This window comes from Schistocerca gregaria, chromosome 1 (genome assembly GCF_023897955.1).
Source record: "Schistocerca gregaria isolate iqSchGreg1 chromosome 1, iqSchGreg1.2, whole genome shotgun sequence".
Taxonomy (NCBI): Eukaryota; Metazoa; Arthropoda; class Insecta; order Orthoptera; family Acrididae; genus Schistocerca; species Schistocerca gregaria.
The window spans coordinates 301,400,404-301,420,487 of record NC_064920.1 but is presented as its reverse complement, the minus strand read 5'-3'; the positions used below and the strand labels follow the sequence as shown (position 1 = coordinate 301,420,487).

At 39.1% G+C, this 20,084-nt stretch overlaps 1 protein-coding gene across 2 annotated transcripts in view; it reads left to right on the top strand.

Moving 5' to 3' along the window:
- The window catches only part of LOC126342120 (ATP-binding cassette sub-family C member 10), a 371,444-nt gene that overhangs the window by 179,180 nt on the left and 172,180 nt on the right, over nt 1-20,084 (top strand). For both annotated transcript variants that reach the window (XM_050001827.1, XM_050001828.1), the window contains one exon: nt 11,928-12,120. In XM_050001827.1, the coding sequence (XP_049857784.1) occupies nt 11,928-12,120 (193 nt within the window). The remainder of the gene's footprint in view (nt 1-11,927; nt 12,121-20,084) is intronic.

Genomic DNA, 20,084 nt, shown 5'->3' with positions numbered 1-20,084 from the left:
AAAACCACTTACTCTCCACACCCAATCTTCTTAGTCAAAAGGTTGAGGTCTTCTCTCTGTTTTCTTTTTTTCTTTTTTGGTATTACTTTCTCATGTCTTTTACTATGTTGCACTCGCCTCTTTCTTGCAGTGGTTTATTTGACTCAATACAATTACTGGAAACAGTTCACACATCTTGTTAGGCCTGGTTGCTATGGCAACTCATATCATCATCATCCCGTTTCGGTTGTGAAATTTCCATTTTCCTCAGGTCCTGTCACTTAGGTCACTATGTTCTAACGATTTCTGATGACACGAGACAGTGTGGTGTTGGGGTGCAAGACTCACACATCTCTCGCAGTTGACTTACGTATTTTGTGCAGCCGTTCTTCTCGGGTCAGACAGCTGCGTCACAAACTCTTCTTCTCCGAAGACTATAGCTGGTTAAAGGAATTTCAAAATAGACTTCTTTTCTACTCTTGCAGTGATTCTGTACTCTCAGGATACTTTTTGTTCAACTCTGTTGTATTTTCATCTCCACAATAAAACAAATTCACAAGTTTCACATAATCGTTCAACTCTCACAAGTCAACCCCATCTTGGACCATTAGATACTAACAGATACAATTACAATATGTTCGGTTTAATAACCACTATAAAAGTAGTTCTTGCTTCTAACAAGTCCAATACCAGAAACTCAAATGTAAGTGTCTTTAGTTCAATACATAATTCATTTGTTCATAACACATACAGTTGTTACACCATCAAAGAATAAAGCGTGCTTTCTCCTTGTATTGAGCATACAGGTTCTATGGCGTGAGCAGAAAACACTTGTCTGTGCCGACCGACCGTCCATATTGTAGTATTCTTCCGATACGTGTCTATCCTGCACACACACAGCAACTGGTGGTGAGGTAGACACATCTCCACTCTCTCACCCTTGTGCTTAAAATATTGGGTGTTCGTGACAGTGGGAAGCCTAGTGTCTCTAGAACTTATTCGGAAATTCTCGAGGCACTACAAATGTCAGGAACTCTGCAGTTCTAGTGTTAATATAAACTTCAGCACCACAGTGATTTCTTTGTTTTCTGTCACTCTTATCACCCTGGAGAAAATACAATTGACAGTCAGTTGCTCCTGACGAAGATGATGGAGGAATCATCGAAAGCTCGAGGTTTCACCTTGAATTGACTTGGCAAGAAGTCCAAGGCTATTCTGTAAAGCAGTGCTATTGTAAAAGACTTCGTTCTCACACTCTGCTTAATTGATTTTCTGTTAGCTAGTGTTCCAACACACACATCACACCTACACTCCTAATGCTTCAGAAATGTGAAAAATCTAACTGTTTATTTCTTATACAACAGATATTGACTTCCAGTGATGTAAATATCCTCCACCCCCCTTTTCATGTGGTCATGTATCTGTATGTGACATTTCAGACTTACACACATAGTAATTGTCAAAGTTGGCCATTATTTCTGGTCTTGTGAGAAATCACTACTGTTTCATCATGCTGTATGTTCAATTTTAAAGACACACAACTTTTTTCTTTCAAAGGAGTAACTCGTTTAATATCATGTTTGATTTCAGACAAGCTATTGTATCTGTTAGAGCCAACAAACATTTATTGTACACAAAATTATGTTTCTGTTACAACAGATTTAGTTGACCACTAATCCAAACCAAACAGTAACAGTTCCTGATTGAAATTAATAAGAATCCAAAAATGACTGCTTCTTTGTGCTTGCATATTGCAATTATAATAATAATCACTGTTTCATTAAGTCTTAGAATAGTAGGCTAATACTGTTATACCAGCTCATGAAGTTCAGATAACAGGACCATCACCCTAGTCATGCACTATCGAAACACAAGTCCAAAATCATCTAGGTAAATACCACTGTTGGTTGTAATACACTTCATAGAGGCAGGGTTGGATAATAGCAGCTAGCGAAAAAAGAAGAAGAAGAAGAAGAAGAAGAAGAAGAAGAAAGAACATGCCAGCTGCCAAGTTGCCTTATGTTGTCCTGCTGGTCATGTGGACTTTCACATGACCAGCCTCCAACATCAGCAGCAGATATGGATGGTGTTATGCACATCACTATGTTCGTATCTGCCATTTGCACATCCAGTGGAGTTACTAAACAAACTATTTATGAAATCTTGTGATTAACAAATGCCTGTCCCAGTCTGTTGATATGGAAACTGTTCTCCTAGTCTGTTTATATCAATGTACATTTTTAAATTAGCTTATATATTTTGCACATCTTTATTCATCTTTTCTACTTCCTTATTTACACTGAACCAGTTATACTGTCTAGTTCTTTTGTATCTATCTCTACTATGACAATAATCCCTGTTAGAAAGGTAGAAAAATCTTCATTCCTTACTTCTGAAATTTATTTGCAGCTGACTGCAGTTACTTGTGACTGACTGCAGTTGCACCACTAAAATTTGCTTCTTGGTTTTTTATTGTGATATGCTCATATACACATATACTTCTGAATTCAGTGAGTAATCCTTGTCTATGGCTGCCAGCATAAATGTCAACTTTCCATGTACTTGGTGTAGGAAGATCACAGTTAGAAAATGTATAATAACTACTGGTGCCTGTTTTGTCTTGTTTAATATTTTCTACTTCATTCTTTTTGTGAATGCAAGATGATAATACCTTTGAAGCATTTCTTGAAGTTGATAAATCAGTAAAGCTCAAATTCACATTATGCGTACTGTTTCTCTGCATCAAAAAACTTTCCTGCCTGTTCGTATTGGTCTCATCTTTAATGTAGCCATGCTGTCCCATTCTGTTCACTACTTTTCTACAGTCCATATTAGAAAGAGCCTGAAATCAATTGCCCTTCACTTGACTGTCATGTATCACCCAGTCTAGCAGTTTTCACTTCACACTGAGGTGACAGAAGTCATGGGATAACAATATGCACATATACAGATGGCAGTATTATCGCATATGCATGGTATAAAAGGGCAGTGCATTGACAGAAATTTCATTTATAGTCACGTGATTCATGTGAAAAGATTTCCAACATGATTCTGGCCACACAATGGGCATTAACAAACTTTGAAAGTAGAATGGTAGTTTGAGCTACACGCATGGGACATTCCAATTCAGAAATCATCTGGGAATTCAATATTTATAGATCCACAGTGTCTAAAGTGTGCTAAGGATACAAAATTTCAGTCACTACCTCTCACCACAGACAAACCAGTGGCCAACAGCCTTCACTTATCTATGTATAACAGTGGCATTTGTGCCAGTGCTAACAGACAAGCAACACTGTGAAATGATTACTGTGTCAGTGGTCTATGGCAGCATATGACTGACGTGAGTGCCTTTGCTAACAACATGACATTGCCTGCAGTGCCTCTCCTGGGCTGGTAAACGTATCAATTGGACCCTAGACAACTGTAAAACTGTGGCCTTGTCAGGTGAGTTGCAATTTCAGTTGGTAAGGGCTAATGGTAGGGATTGAGTATGGTGCAGATCCCAGGTTGTTAACAAAGCACTGTGCAAGCTTGTGGTGGCTCCATAGTGGTGTGAGCTGTGTTTACATGGATTGGACTGGGTCTTCTGATCAGCTGAACTTATCATTCCCACCAAACATTTATTGGATATAATCAAGAGATTAGTTTGTACACAAGATCCTGTGCCAGCAGCACTTCCACCATTATGGATGGCTATAGAGCCAGCATGGCTCAGTATTTATGCAGGTGACTTCTAATCACTTGACCGCAATTATTAGACTAGCTTAAGTAAAAATGGCTCTTAGATTTCAGTTTTGACAGCACTTGGTCACAACAGTCAATATTAGGTATTGTGTGTCATCATCATCATCATCATCATCATCATCATCACCATCATTTAAGACTGATTATACTTTTCAGCATTCAGTCTGGAGTATAGTCTCCCTTATAAAATTCCTCCATGATCCACTATTCAGTGCTAACATTGGTGCCTCTTCTGATGTTAAGCCTATTACTTCAAAATCATTCTTAACCAAATCCAGGTACCTTCTCCTTGGTCTACTCCGACTCCTCCTACCCTCTACTGCTGAACCCATGAGTCTCTTGGGTAATCTTGCTTCTCCCATGCGTGTAACATGACCCCACTATCTAAGCCTGTTCGCCCTGACTGCTACATCTATAGAGTTCATTCCCAGTTTTTCTTTGATTTCCTCATTTTGCACACCCTCATGCCATTGTTCCCATCTACTAGTACCTGCAATCATCCTAGCTACTTTCATGTCTGTAACCTGAATCCACCCAGCTTTCGCTCCCATATAACAAAGTTGGTCGAAAGATTGAACGGTGCACAGATAGCTTAGTCTTGGTACTGACTTCCTTCTTGCAGATGAGAGTAGATTGTAGCTGAGCGCTCACTGCATTAGCTTTGCTACACCTCACTTCCAGTTCTTTCACTATGTTGCCATTCTGTGAGAATATGCATCCTAAGTACTTGAAACCGTCCACATGTTCTAACTTTGTTCCTCCTATTTGGCACTCAATCCATTTATATCGCTTTCTCGCTGACATTACTTTTGTTTTGGAGATGCTAATCTTCATACCACAGTCCTTACATTTCTGATCTAGCTTTGAAATATTACTTTGCAAACTTTCAATAGAATCTGCCATCACAACTAAGTCATCTGCATATGCGAGACTGCTTATTTTGTGTTCACCTATCTTAATCTCACCCAGCCAGTCTATTGTTTTCAACATATGATCCATAAATAATATGAACAACAGTGGAGACAGGTCGCAGCCTTGTCTTACCCCTGAAACTACTCTGAACCATGGACTCGATTTATCGTCAACTCTAACTGCTGCCTGACTATCTATGTAAAGACCTTTAATTGCTTGCAAAAGTTTGCCTCCTATTCCATAATCATGAAGAACAGACAATAACTTCCTCCTAGGAACCCGGTCATATGGCTTTTCTAGATCTATAAAACATAGATATAATTCCCTGTTCCACTCATAACACTTCTCCATTATTTGCCGTAAGCTAAAGATCTGGTCCTGACAACCTCTAAGAGGCCTAAACCCATACTGATTTTCATCCAATTTGTCCTCAACTAATACTCGCACTTTCCTTTCAACAATACCTGAGAAGATTTTACCCACAACGCTGATCAAAGAGATACCTCTGTAGTTGTTATAATCTTTTCTGTTTCCATGTTTAAAGATAGGTGTGATTACTGCTTTCGTCCAGTCTGATGAAACCTGTCCCGACTCCCACGCCATTTCAGTTATCCTGTGTAGCCATTTAAGACCAACATTCCACTGTATTTGATGAGTTCCGACTTACTTTCATCCACCCCAGCTGCTTTATTGCACTGCAATCTATTGTCCATTTCCTCCACTTCCTCAAAAGTGATCCTATTTCCATCATCATTCCTGTCCCATTGTACATCAAAATCTGAAACATTACTGATCGTGAATGAGATATTCACTCTGCAGCGGAGTGTGCGCTGATATGAAACTTCCTGACAGATTAAAACTGTGTGCCCGACCGAGACTCGAACTCGGGACCTTTGCCTTTCGCGGGCAAGTGTTCTACCAACTGAGCTACCGAAGCACGACTCACGCCCGGTACTCACTGCTTTACTTCTGCCAGTACCTCGTCTCCTACCTTCCAAACTTTACAGAAGCTCTCCTGCGAACCTTGCAGAACTATCACTCCTGAAAGAAAGGATATTGCAGAGACATGGCTTAGTCTCAGCCTGGGGGATGTTTCCAGAATGAAATTTTCACTCTGCAGCGGAGTGTGCGCTGATATGAAACTTCCTGGCAGATTAAAACTGTGTGCCCGACCGAGACTCAAACTCGGGACCTTTGCCTTTCGCGGGCAAGTGTTCTACCAACTGAGCTACCGAAGCACGACTCACGCCCGGTACTCACTGCTTTACTTCTGCCAGTACCTCGTCTCCTACCTTCCAAACTTTACAGAAGCTCTCCTGCGAACCTTGCAGAACTAGCACTCCTGAAAGAAAGGATATTGCAGAGACATGGCTTAGCCACAGCCTGGGGGATGTTTCCAGAATATATTTGCAGTTCGTTTGCTATAATGTATTCACCTATTTTGACAATTTCCTTCATCTTTGTAGTGAGTATTATATTCAGATGTTTTATATTTTTTATGTTATACTTTCTGACTTGTTCCACACCCACAGGAATCATCTCATTTCTGGGTCTATGGAATGAGACTGAATCTAATCTAATCTATTGGGTCCACTTCACATTAATTTGCTGCGCTATGCTGGGCAGTAGGAGGACTGACACAATTTTAGAAGGTGTTTCATAATTTCTGTCACCTCAATGTGTATCTTCTGTTTTGTGTGATATTTTTGCCCATTTTATGAGATGTTTGAACTAGCATATGGAAAATTTGCCAGGTTTTGCTCCAGTAATGACTCATTTTTTTCCTTGCTGACATTTTGAAATATCAATTTTTAAAGTGTTCATAAAAATATGCACCCCATAAAGTCCTTTGGCTTTATAATTCCATCATTACACTTTCTATGCTCCAGCTTTTTCATTACATAATTAATGATCCTTCTTGAACTTCCACTCTGGTCCCAATCTTGAAGGACATTGTTCAAAACACTAGTTACAAGTTCAGTCTTGTTCAAGTGCCTATCTACTGTTCAACGCCTAAACTATTGGGTGAGTCATGAGTCCTTACTGATGTCCTTTCCGTTATTTGTATTCTGTTGAGCACTTTCCAGTATTGTGTTAAAGTATTTTAAATTATGCTACATGATTTATCAGTATTCCACCACTAGAGTGCCATTAGCAGTCAGTCAATGGCTTGAGTTGGGTGTTTGATAGAATAAAGACACGTTTTTTGGATGAAAACTTGAGAGCATTTCAAACTAGGTTCCATAAAGCTTGTTATACTGAGAAACTAATAAGATATCTGTAACGAAATTTTGTAACAGCTGAATAAAGTAATTATGTTACCTTTGTTATAAGAGAAACACAGTATGTTCTACAGAGCTGACACATCACTCCTTTCTTTCTTTTAAATAGGCAATTTCTTATCTCAGTGAGTAAAAAAGGAGGGTCACAGCAAGTCATTCCCTAACATGTGCCACAACGTTGTACAAACACAACATCAGAAGTCCCACCAACCAAATAGTATTCACTTCCATATGAAAGTATGCAACAAGACACTGAATGAAGTATGAAACGGTATAATATCTCTTAACCATAGAATACATTTAGACACAGTCTAATAGGAGAGCATACAATCATCATATAAACATTAGTCTGGCCGAGGGGCCAGAGCACTGGCTTATATAAGACTATTTTGCACATGGTGCGTCGGCTGCTGCATCATCTGTGCCATTGAAAAGTGGTCTCTTTAACCTATTCATGGAGGCATATGCTGTTTGCTTATGTGTGCTCAATGTACATGGTTACAACACTTCTTGCCCCATGGGGAAAAGTGTTCATTGTGGACATGTCTTTGTGTTCATCAGAAGGTGACAACTGCTGGAGCAGATTTTGTACTGTAACAGGAAAATCTGATGTGATAAGGCATGGGTGCAGACAGGCGTGAAGCCCACTCCGCTGCGAGAGGCTGTAAGGGAGCAGTGATGACAAAGGTGCTGTGTTACCGTCCACATTCAGGCAGGTAGTTGGCAATAGATTGAGCAGAGAAGACGGTACTGATGGTGGTAGTGGTGACAGGAGCTGTGGAGATGGAGGCAGGCTGCACTGACTACTCTGCCCAGTGGCAGCTGGTGGTTGGCTCAGATGGTGAGGTGGCTGCAAGATGGGAGGGCTCTCTGGCCCGTAGTCAGTCATGCGTGGGCAGAACTGGTTGTAGTGTCATGACACCAAGTCGTCAGAAGTACATGTGACCCAGAGGTACATATTATCCAGAGGCAGAAGCCTTGGCAGTGATGGATGACTGCTGGTATCCACGGAAGGTGCTCGCCAAACCCTCAGGCTCAGACGATGGAGTCCAGATAGAATAAATGTGAGGCAGTTGCTGGTGGTTGGCTGACCTCAACTGGAGCAGATGGAGTAGCATATTGGGCTGGTGGCCATGATCAGCTCCACTGAGCTACAGTTGCTGACTGCAGTGAACCTATAGGAGCTCAAAGAACCAATCAAGGGCTTTCTCAGGAGAAGATTGAGTGATATATTGTTTCATCTGGATTTTGCATATATGGTCTGGCTGCTCCACCTCTCCATTGGACTTGGGTGAACAGGAGTGGACATAACATGCTGGATGTGATGCTTTGTACAAAAATCTTCAAAATCTTGAGACACAAACTGTGGATCGTTGTCTTTCGTGATCCTATATGGTAGTCGTACTAAGGAAAAAAATCTTTAAGAGAGCTGTGACTGTCACTGAGGTGGACAATGAGTCACATATGGGAACGAGAGGCCTGTGGTGCTGCTTGATGGTCACATTGGGGGCCATGGTGTCACAACATGTGTGATCACATTGTTAATACCTGGCCAAAACACCTGGTGTGGGGAAGTGATTTTGTATGAGGAGCATCCCAATGGCCCAATTGGAGAAGGCGCATGAAGTCCTACTGCAGTGCACATGGGATCACATCTGTGGGTAGGTAACAGTAAAGTGCCATCAAGGACTGAGAGGCATTGGCGGAAAGCTTAATGTTTATGCAAGTGATCAGATGATTGACCCATTGGCTTGTCCAGCCAGCCATGGTGGACAAATTGCACAATCAGACGTAAAACAGAATCAACCATAACAGTTGCCAAAATCTGAGAACTGGTAGTAAGGAAACCATCCATGGTGTTTTGCACTTCTGTGTCCAAACAGAAACACAGCAATTTATCCTGATAAGTGCTAGATCAGGGACAGTCGGCTATCTAGAAACAGCATCCGCATAGTGTGTTGTGCAGTGGGTCGGAAATGAATCTCATAGTCATAGTGTGACAAAAACAGAGCCCAGCATTCCAGGCAATGGGCTGCATTGTCGGGTAAAATGCTGGTGGATGGAAAAGAGCCAGAGGTTTATGATCAGTAATCAAATGAAATATAGAAAACTATAGGAAAACATAAATTTTTTTGAAAGTGTTCACAGTAGCAAGGGCTTCATTTTTGTCTGGGAGTAGTGCTGTTGTGCCTGATTCAGAGTTTCGGAAGCGTACACAATAGGGAGTTTGGAACCATTCTCTTGTTTGTGTGTGAGAATGGCCCCAAGGCCATACTGGGAGGCATCTGTGGTCAAAATGAAATGTTGGCCCCATTGGAAAGTAACCAAGCAAGGTGCCAAGTATATTTTTGAGTGTAATTGTGTAAAAGCTCATGATACTGGGAGGTATCTGTGGGCCAAAACGAGGTGGTGACCATGATAGAAAGCAATTAAGCAAGATGCCAGGTGTAATTTTGAGTTTATCCGGGTAACAGCAAGGCTGCAGTGAGAAGAAACACCTTTATGTGAGAAAGCATGAAGTGGCTTCGCCAGTGTATCTGCACGAGGAAGGAATTCAAGATTGTATGTAATCTTTCCAAGAAAGGCTTTCAACTCTTTGACATTGGTAGGATGGAGCAAAGCTGTAATGGCATTGACAAGCTGGTGTAAATGCTTGGAGCCAACATGCAAGACTTCAAAACCAAGACAGATGACAAGGCTGAAAAAACTGTGATTTGTCCAAGTTACAGTTCAGATGGGTGGCTTGTCACACCATGAACAAAGCATGAAGATTCTGTAAATGCTCATCTCTTGAGGAACCTGCGACCACAATATCATCCATGAAGTTAATGCACCCTGGTACGAAGGCCGTGAGTTGGTCCAAAAATTGTTGGAATATGACGGGCACTATCTGGGCCAAATGACAGGCAATGGGATTAATATAACCCAAAGCGAGATATATTCTTTATGAGGACAAGTTTGCAATCATCATCCAGAGGCAGTTGCAAGTAGGCTTCTGACAAGTCTATTTTGGAATATATTGACCCCCAGAGAACCATACTACGAGTTTATCATGATGGGTTAAGGGATAGGTCTCAATAACAGAATGTGAATTTATAGACTTTTTAAGATCACCACAGATCCTAAGGTTGTTCTTAGGTTTTTACAGTTACCAATGGGGCAGACTATTCACTAGTTGTCTGGTTTAAGTTTGTGCGTTGTGATGAAATTATATATAAACAAGGATCAATAGATTAGGCAGAGTGATGCTATTAAATTAACACTCAGTGAACTGGTATATGTATTTTCTCTTCTCTTTCCCAGAGGATTATAATCATTAAATAGTGGCTGAATACTAACTAGCTACAAAGAATGCTTGGTTTTGATAACTCAGCAGTGAATGATCCTGAGTGTACTGTCTGCACATTTTAGCAAAGTTTGCACATAGTTAATGTCACTCTTGGCTTATCAATATTGTGTTCACATCCTTAGTTTTGTGTTGGTCATGAGTGTTTGAAATCTAGTTATTTAATTAACTTATTTTTTATTTTTTATAGTGTCATAACAAAAAGTGTTCTATCGGAATTTTATCATATGAAATCAGATATTAAGCAATTTCTTTTAGTAGTAAATAAATGCAAAGCATTTAAAGTATTGAAATCTCAAATAAACTATTGCAAATTGTACAGTTTGATTAATTTCATGATGAAGCACTAGTTTTTATTTTTTCCTAGTTGGAATAAATTGTGTCACTCCTTTAATTATCACCAACCAACAACTTATTACTCACATGCACGTTTTCACATGTCTTAGTAAGAGATAAAAAATCAAAATGCTTATAGCCCTCCTCACATGGAATTTACGTTGTCTAATATTTAATTTGTTGATTTGAAAGTCATTATTTTCTCCAGTTCAAGTACTGAAATATTTATCTAAACCGTTGAATCAGCTGGTAACAAATCATTGACGTAAACAACTTAATGTCTTTCTAGTCCGTTAATACAGGGTAATTCATACTTCAATAAGCAATAAGTTTGTAAAGAACTAATTAAAATACATTTAAAATATCTATATTGTATTTTAACATAAAATAATCAGGAAGAAGGAATTACTTCTCTCTCTCTCTCTCTCTCTGTGTGTGTGTGTGTGTGTGTGTGTGTGTGTGTGTGTGTGTGTGTGTGTGTGTGTGTGTGTATGGAGATGACCTCTTCAGCTGCACTAATGAATTTAAGAAACTTTGACTATGAAAAAATGCATATAAATGCTTCAGAAGCCTCTGTCCAGTTGTTATTTGCTTTTTTGATCTTTTGCCTTATGGTGAATTAAGTGAGAGATTGATACAATTAGTGAACATCCTCCTTATGTGCTATATATAAGCAGACTGAAGTGATGAATAAAAAATTGTACGAAGGCTGGAACTCAAACTTAGGTCTTCTGCTCACTAGGCGGATGTTCTAACCACTACTCTACCCTGCCACATTGGCATTGCAAAACTGCACAGAGTGCCCTAGCATGCCTCCCTCCTCATACATCAGCATTGAGTGAAATTGGGGCTCCTGCTTGACACCCAGGCATAAGTGCTTTCAATCAGATGAAACTATTTGGTTCCAGAGATCTTTTATAAGTCTCAAACATCGATGATGTATATATGCAGACTGAAGTGACAAATTCAAATAAAGTTGAAGAGTCTCTGCAATGCTGTTTGGGTTTAGAGAGAATACTATGTGGGCTGAGCTGTCAGTGGGAATTAGGATTGCAGAGGGAGGCAGTTGTGCAAATCCATTGTGCCATGGCAGCATAGTGAATAGCACATCTGCCTAAAGAGCAGAACACCCAGGTTTGAATCCTGGCCTTGGTACAAGTCTCAAGTCATCACTCCAGTTTGCATAGATATGTCATAGATGTTTGAGACCTGATAAAGGTGTCATTTAATCATCATCCTTAATTCATCAGTTTGCTTCTGTAGTTTTCAACACATCAGGTTACTTCAATCTGTCAGTAAGCTCATGTTCACTTTTGTTTTCACAGGACATGGATATTTATCTTTTCGATGATATTTTGGCAGCAGTTGATGTGCCAGTAGCAGCACACATTTTCCAGCATTGTGTTCTCGGACTTCTTCAAGGGAAGACACGTATTCTGTGCACACACCATGTGCATTACCTGACCAGTGCTGATGCAGTTGTTATATTGGCACTAGGGGGACGTGTTAGCTCCTTTGGTCAGTATGATTTCAGTTTCTGTTGTTGTTCTTGGTGTTTGTCTTCATATTTCTTCACTTTGGCACATTCCAGTGTGTGCCAGTATAGAAATGCCCTACATAAATCCAGTTAATTTTTAAATACAGTTTTTACAACACTATTCCTTTTGTTGGAGGTATCTATAAATCTGTCTAATTTCTTGATTTTAGAGTTTGTTGAGATTTCTGAAATTATTCTACTAAGGTGCTAGGAATGTTTCTTTAAATATGAGAAAAATGAAACTTATAATTTCTTCCTCAGGAAAAGCACTTAAAGTTTAGGCCAAGAGAGGAGAAGAAATTACAAGTCATAATAATAGAAACTGCTTCATGGGTGCGAATGTAAATTGTAACACAAGTTAGTGCATCATATCAGTGGAGAAGGGGCTAGTAAGGATGTAAATGTAGACCGTTTCTTTGAACCAAATTGTTAAAAGATTCTGATGAAATGAGAGGTCAGAGTAAGAATCTGGAGTTGGAAGTGGTTTTGATGTAATGAGAATGTGATTGCAAATGAATAAAGAAACACACAAGTAAGAGAAAAGGAAAAGGAATACTATGTGTTGTTGTGCATCCATCTTGCTACATTACAATGAATACTTCGCTGGTTGTATTCAAAATAATGCTTTATAAAATCATTCATGGAAATAGTGAAATGAAACACTACTGTGGTATATATCTATGAGTAAAGTGGCATGGTACCAATAGGAATACCATAAATAACAACAGCACAGAGTTGAGCAAATAAGTGCTTGATATGAAAGCTGAATATGGTCCATAAACTACATAAGGTGGGGTGCAGAGAACATTCATCAATAAACATTCATCTGAATTGTGCTGTCATCATTACAATCAGTTTGTCTCTCATTCAAACTTGGTACAGTTGCATATTAACCTTATCCAGTTTCTCCTGTTCCATCAATATGTTTAAGTACGTATTTCTCCCAAATGTTGGAGATTGTACTTGAGTCCTTTTGTACATTATATCTGTACACAATTGCCCTCTCTTGGGACCTGTTAACAGCCATTACTATCATATTTTTATACTGTGGCAGTGTTTTGAGGTCTCTTATATCTCTTCAGTTTTTACTGGTGCTGTATATAATATTTGCTTTTGAGCAATGTGTTGTGCAACAAGCTGTTCTGCAGACAGAAGTCACAATGTCTGTTGTCTTGCCATTTTTTTTCTTTTATCTCTTTATTCATCCGTTAACAATATACATTGTATGGATGTAGTCAATTACAATATAGTTTCTGATATTTTATGTGTTGCAAAAACTTGCATAATAAATCCAAATATTTTACATCACTTTATATAAATAATCTTACTTTCCCCTATTAGACAATTACAATATAATTTCTGTTATTTAATGTGTTACAAAAATTTGCATAATAAATACAAGTATTTTACTTCACTTTATATAAATAATGTTACTTTCCCATATTTAGATATTCTTCAATGTTGTAAAAACTGTTTCTTATTAAAAATTGTTTAAGATCTACTTTGAATTTATGACATTCTTTAATTTTCTTTATTGCAGCAGGCAATGCATTAAAAAGTATTTTGGGCTGGTAGTTGACACTTTTTTGGTATAGTGCTCCTTTGTGGGCCTCTCTGTGAAAATCATCTCTATTTCTTGTTTCGTGTTTATGAATCTGATTATTTACTGTTGAAAATTCCTGGTGAGTTTTCAGAAAGCAGACACATTCATATATGTATAAGCTAGGAAGAGTCATTATTTTAAATTCTTTAAATATTTCCCTGCATGACATTCTACGGGGAACCCCTTTCATTATTCTAATAGCCCTTTTTTGAAGTTTGAAAACTTGTTTTGCCATACCTGTATTTCCCCAGAAGATCACACCATATCTAAGCAAACTGTTCATATAAGCATAATAGGCACACAGCAATGATTCAGTGTTGCAACAGTCCCGAAGCATTCTAAGCACATAGCAGCATTTACTTAGTTTTTTACTCAAAGCTTCTAGATGCTTTTCCCATCTCAAGTGCTCATCCACCCTTATACCTAGGAATTTTGTATGTGGAGCTTGTGCAATAACATAGCTCCCTAGCTCAGCTTTTACTGTTCTTCTAGTTTTACTTTTAATATTACTGAAATTCATCAATGCTGTTTTATCCTTATTTATGATCAACACATTATCACTAAACCATTTTCCTGTCTCATTTATTGTCCTTGAGACACTCTGTTGTAGATTATCCTCGGTGGATCCTTTTATGAAAATGCTAGTGTCATCAGCGAACATCACCGTTTCTGCCACTGTCAGATGCTTTGGCAAATCATTTATAAGCACCAAGAACAACAGTGGGCCTAAAACGGAACCTTGGGGCACTCCATAGCTAGTTTTTTTGAAGTCAGAAAGATACTCTTTGCCTTCATGGTATATTTGTACTTTCTGTTGTCTATCCGAGAGATAAGACTTGAACCATTTGAAGGCAAGTCCCCGGACCCCATAAAATTCTAGTTTCATAAGCAATAAATCATGGCTGATTAGATCAAATGCTTTAGATAAATCTAAGAATATCCCGCAGCTTAACTCATTCTTGTCCAAGGCATTTAGGACCATTTTCATGAATTGGAAGACTGCCGTTTCTGTGGACCTGTTCTTTCTAAACCCATTTTGAGCATTAGTCAGTATTTTATTTTTATTCAGAAAGTCAGCTAGCCTTTCATACATTACTCTTTCTATTACTTTAGAGAAACCTGACAATAATGACACTGGCCTATAATTATTTATGTCAGCTGTACATTGTAGACAATAATATACCTTCACAAATCACCTTGCAATCTTACTTTGTGATAACATCATACACATGACACCATCACTGTTGCATCTTTGTTAGGTCAGTGAATATTATAGTGACAGAAGTACAGCAAAGCATTAACTCTCTCTCTCTCTCTCTCTCTCTCTCTCTCTCTCTCTCTCTCTCTCTCTCTCTCCAGGTTTGCTAAATATAATATTAATTGGAGACTGGTAACCACTTTCATTTTTTATTACTATGAGTAAGTGCTTCACCACTAGATATTATGTATGTGTATAAACATATAATTCCAGAAAGAGAAACCAGGTGAATAAAGTCCTGAAGGCAGTAACATAGCTACACTCTTAATTTAAAAGCAGTGAGAAAAATTTTGAATTTCGTTATTGAAAATAAGATTGTATGCAATAGTTCTGCATTTTTACAGATTTCTGTTAATACACTTCATAATATGCAATAAAATAAAATGTAACTGCAGTAAACAAATATAGGTATTGTATGGCATGATGATTGAATCAAATAAAAATAACTTCAGATCTCCACATGTGTACTAGTTACATACGAATCTTAACTTGATACTTTTTATGACATGGAACTTGAATGAAGTACTGTTATGGTCCACAGTTGGTTTCTTCACCGTCTTCCATGTGATGATACTAGGAATCGTACACTACAATATCAGCTTTAAAGGTTTTAGTTTTGTCTGAGAGCCTTCATTTTAAAGTAGCTCTAAAACAGTTTCAAGTTTATTTAGTTATTCTTTAAGTTGATAAAAAAAACTTAACCAGGAGGGCCTTCTAATTTGAGTAGTAGCTCCATTAGGCCTGAACAATATTTTCTGTCATGCATGGGTCAGGACATTGAGAATACTGCAGAAAAGAGTGCAGGCAGTGGAAATAATTTGCACCTAGTATCCATGTACATAGTGGCAGTGCTCGTAGCTGATAGTCACTTAAAATATTCAAACTGAGATCTTTTGGAAATCTATGTTGAAAGATCATGTTTACACTAGAATGGATGGCCTTTGTATATACCAGTAACCACAGTAGTTGTCAAATTGCTCACAGTGACAGGGATAGCCTTTTCTGTTCGAATCCATTAAAAAATCAGCTTAGTTTAGGAAGATAACTTCAAACTTAAGTCATGCATTATTTTTGGTTGTAGTATCAGTTTTATTTGTATAACAATAATGGAAATTTCTGGATAGAAAAATATGTAAAAAAAAGGGAGGGGGAGTCACTTACCTACAGAGGAGTGGTGTGCGGCGCACAGAAACATGCAATAAAAAGTAGGTAATGCTAGCTCTTGAGCTCTTGCTCTTTTACTAGGAGTACACACAACCACACAGACACCCAAACATACAGGCTTGCAGTAGCAGCAAGACTGATTATTGGATATCAATTACTGAAAGCAGTTGCCTGGGTAAATGAAGCTGAGGAAGGGGGTAGAGAAGGATGCACGAGACATGTAGGGGGTAACAGGATACTGAATGGCAGGTCTTCATCCAGATGACTCAGCAGCAGTACAACTAAATGAAACGGGTTTAGAGGGTAGAGCATACAAGGGACAGAGACAGGGAGAGGAGAGTGAGGAAGGTGGTGATGAAGAGGAAGACAGGGAGGGAAGGAAGTGTCCCTCTCTCTATCCCTTATATGTTTTACCCTCTAACATACTTACACTTTGTTTTTCCGCTACCGAGTCTTTTGGTGAAAGCCCTGCCATTCACTACTCTACTACCCTGTCCTTGTTTCATGCATCCTTCCCTACCACCTTCCCAGAATCTCTCCTGTGAAATGATCTTCCTATTCACCCCAACAACAGATCACACACCCACCTCCTACATGCTTCCTGAAGTCTGCAAACCTAACAATCGTGGGTTCCCCCTTTGTGGCTGGTTATAGTGAGAATCTTGTCCCTTGTTGACCAACATATGCAAATAATTGTCCAAAATCTAGCTTCCCTCATTAAAGATACGAACCAGTTCCTGCACTTGATCTCCACCATTCACACACCCTTACCTCCCTGGTCCCTACTATTCACTGTTGATCCAACCTCTTTATACACCAACATCCCTCATGCCCATGGCCTCTCCCAACACCTTGCAGATTACAAACCCGCTACTTCACTCCTTGTTCACCTGATTAACTACATCCTAACACAGAACTCCTTCACCTTTGAAGGGAAGGTATATAAACAAGTTCGTGGCACAGCCATGGGCATCCACATAGCACCTTCCTATGCCAGTCTCTTCATGGGCCAACCAGAGGAAACATTCCTAGCTTCCCAAAGTGCCAAGCCCATGATCTGCTTCAGGTTTATTCGTGACCTTTATGATCTGGACTCAAGGCCAGGACACCTTATCCTCATTCCTCCACAATCTCAATGCCTTCTCCCCCATCCACTTCACCTGGTCCTCCTCCACCCATTTTGCCACCTTCCTAGATGTTGATCTCCTCCTCTCAGATAGCTCCATCCGCACCTTGGTCCACATCAAGTCCACCAATCACCAACAGCTCCTGCACTTTGACAGCTGCCACTGCTCCCACACCAAAAAATCCCTTCCATACAGGATACTCATAGCAGTGCCAGTTGTGTTGACAATTCGAGTGGCATGGTCCATTGCCCGGTGAATTTGTAGCAGTTCTGAAGCGAAAGCCGTGAAGTGTTTCTTTCAGTTTAGAAATCGAGTTGAACTTACTAGGGCATAAGTCAGGGGAGTGCAGTAGGTGGTATAGCACTTAACAGCCCCAGCCGTCAAACAAATAAGTAACAGCTTGCAATGCACGTGCTTGAGCATTGTCCTGCAAAATGATGGTCAGGTCTTGCAGAAAGTGTCATCACCTCTGTCTCTATGATGTTCATTTTTGGAACACAACCTGCGACCAGCTTAGATACAGAAGTGATGACTCTATCTGCAGAACCTGACTGTCATTTTGCAGCCCGCATCTTGTGGTCGTCCGGTAGCGTTCTCGCTTCCCATGCCTGGGTTCGATTCCCGGCGGGGTCAGGGATTTTCTCTGCCTCGTGATGGCTGGGTATTGTGTGCTGTCCTTAGGTTAGTTAGGTTTAAGTAGTTCTAAGTTCTAGGGGACTGATGGCCGTAGATGTTAAGTCCCATAGTGCTCAAAGCCATTTTGTCATTTTGCAGGACAATGCTCTAGCACTTACAGAGCAAGCTGTTACTGATTTGTTTGACTGATGGAGCTGCCAAGTGCTATACCACCTACTGCATTCCCCTGACTTAGTACCTCATGAGTTCAATTTGATTTCTAAACTGAAGGAAATGCTTCATGGCATTCACTTCAACTCTTCTACAAATTCATCGGGCAATAGACCGCGCCACTGGAACTGTCAACACAACTGGCACTGCTAAGAGTATCCTATGACTACTGGCAACAGATTATACACAATGCTGGTGACTACTGTGAAGGTCAGTAAAACTTTGAAACACGTACCTATTTTGTACGAGCTGTAAATAAATAGTTGCCACTATTGAAGTTCAAACCCTCGTAAATAAATATACCAAGTGAAAAAGGATCACCAACTAAGGAAATGAAAGTATGAAGTTTTTAAAATGGGTAGATTTACTCATATACAAGTAACATTACCCCCACGTTGTTATTTAAAATTCTGAAATAGAAAAGCTACAGAACTATTGCAGTAATTTCGATGGGTATCGATAAAAATAACCAATCATAAAATGCCATTGGCTAGTGATTCTCTAAAATGGAGAAGCAGAAAATAATCTAAATAGTTTGAAACTATCTGCAGAGTCTTTTGCAGATAGTTTCACAAATATTGGTGGTGTATTGTTCATAGAAAAGTAAGTAAAACACACATAAATGTATGTCCAAAATTTGTTAGAGTCATAATTAAAGCTGAAGGTCAGCGATCAATGTGCTCAATGTTAATTCAACAACTAATGTTTGTAACCAATTAGTAAAATTCATTTTGTTATAATATGAATGTGAGTCAATCTGTTTATGCACTCATATTATCCTCAGAGGAGATGTGTTGAAGGCTGTTTATCTCGGACTTTTTAAGTATGTAGCATTGTTGAACTGAGTTAACAGACAAGCATTCTGTTTAACCATGATATGATGTTCATGTTGTAATAGGGAAATTTAATTTTTTATAAAAGCCACCTGAATGGAAATAGACAGGAGATTGTACCAAAACACTTTTCCAGATGGAAGACAGTCTCTAGTAGGCAGTCTGGGTATAGCATAAAAAATTACAGATCAAGGTAGATCCAGATTCGTTAGTATGCACAACCAAGAAAAATGTATTGTGGAGGCTATTGAAGAAGATCCAAGTATCAGCAGATGACATGTTGCAGATGACTAGGTGATGCACCTTTTAGTACTATGTGGAGGATACTCTACAACCAATAAAGGTATCTGCATCATTACTGATGTATGTAGAATCTGTTGACTGCCAATAAATGACCATGGGAAAATGTTTACCAATGGTTTGTTGCATGAACTACCAAATCTTTTGTTTCTCTCTTCTGTCTTCCATGCGACAGCGTTTAGAAGAGGTAAAACAGCCAATTTTCACATCATTTTTTGTAGGCAAGACAGTCTTCATGTTGCCAAATTGACACATAATTGAGCAGACCTGCTACTGTGTTTTAAAATTTTGTGATTCTGTTTCTGCGTCTTAAGTGTTACTGCCACTCTCTCAATCAGAAGATACATCAACTTCTAAAAATTGCATTTTATGAACTTGAAAATTTATTGTAGATTTCTTTTTCACTTCTAGTGTTTTCTTTCAGACTGATGGATTTAGGTCCATTGATGAAGTATAGAAAAGCAATCCTACTGTGTAAGATAGTTGTGTCTTTCAGCAACTACTACAATCTCCCTGCTGTATAAATTAACTGATTGCCATCTCAGCAAGCTGCCACAGGTCTGGGCTGTGCATGGATAAAAGGTTTGCTGTCAATTTAATTAGGTTATGCCATAACAGACGTGACATGATGCCCTTTCTGGGAACAGGCTAGGGATGTTAGGCAACTATACTGCAACCATGTTTATTTTGATTTCCTGGAGTTTGATAAAAGCTGTGTACAAATAAATGATTGAGAAATGTTTAGGGACTCAGTTTTACTTTTTTCAACAACAGTGCTCTACGATAGCACTGAAACCATCACTAAAGTAAAAGA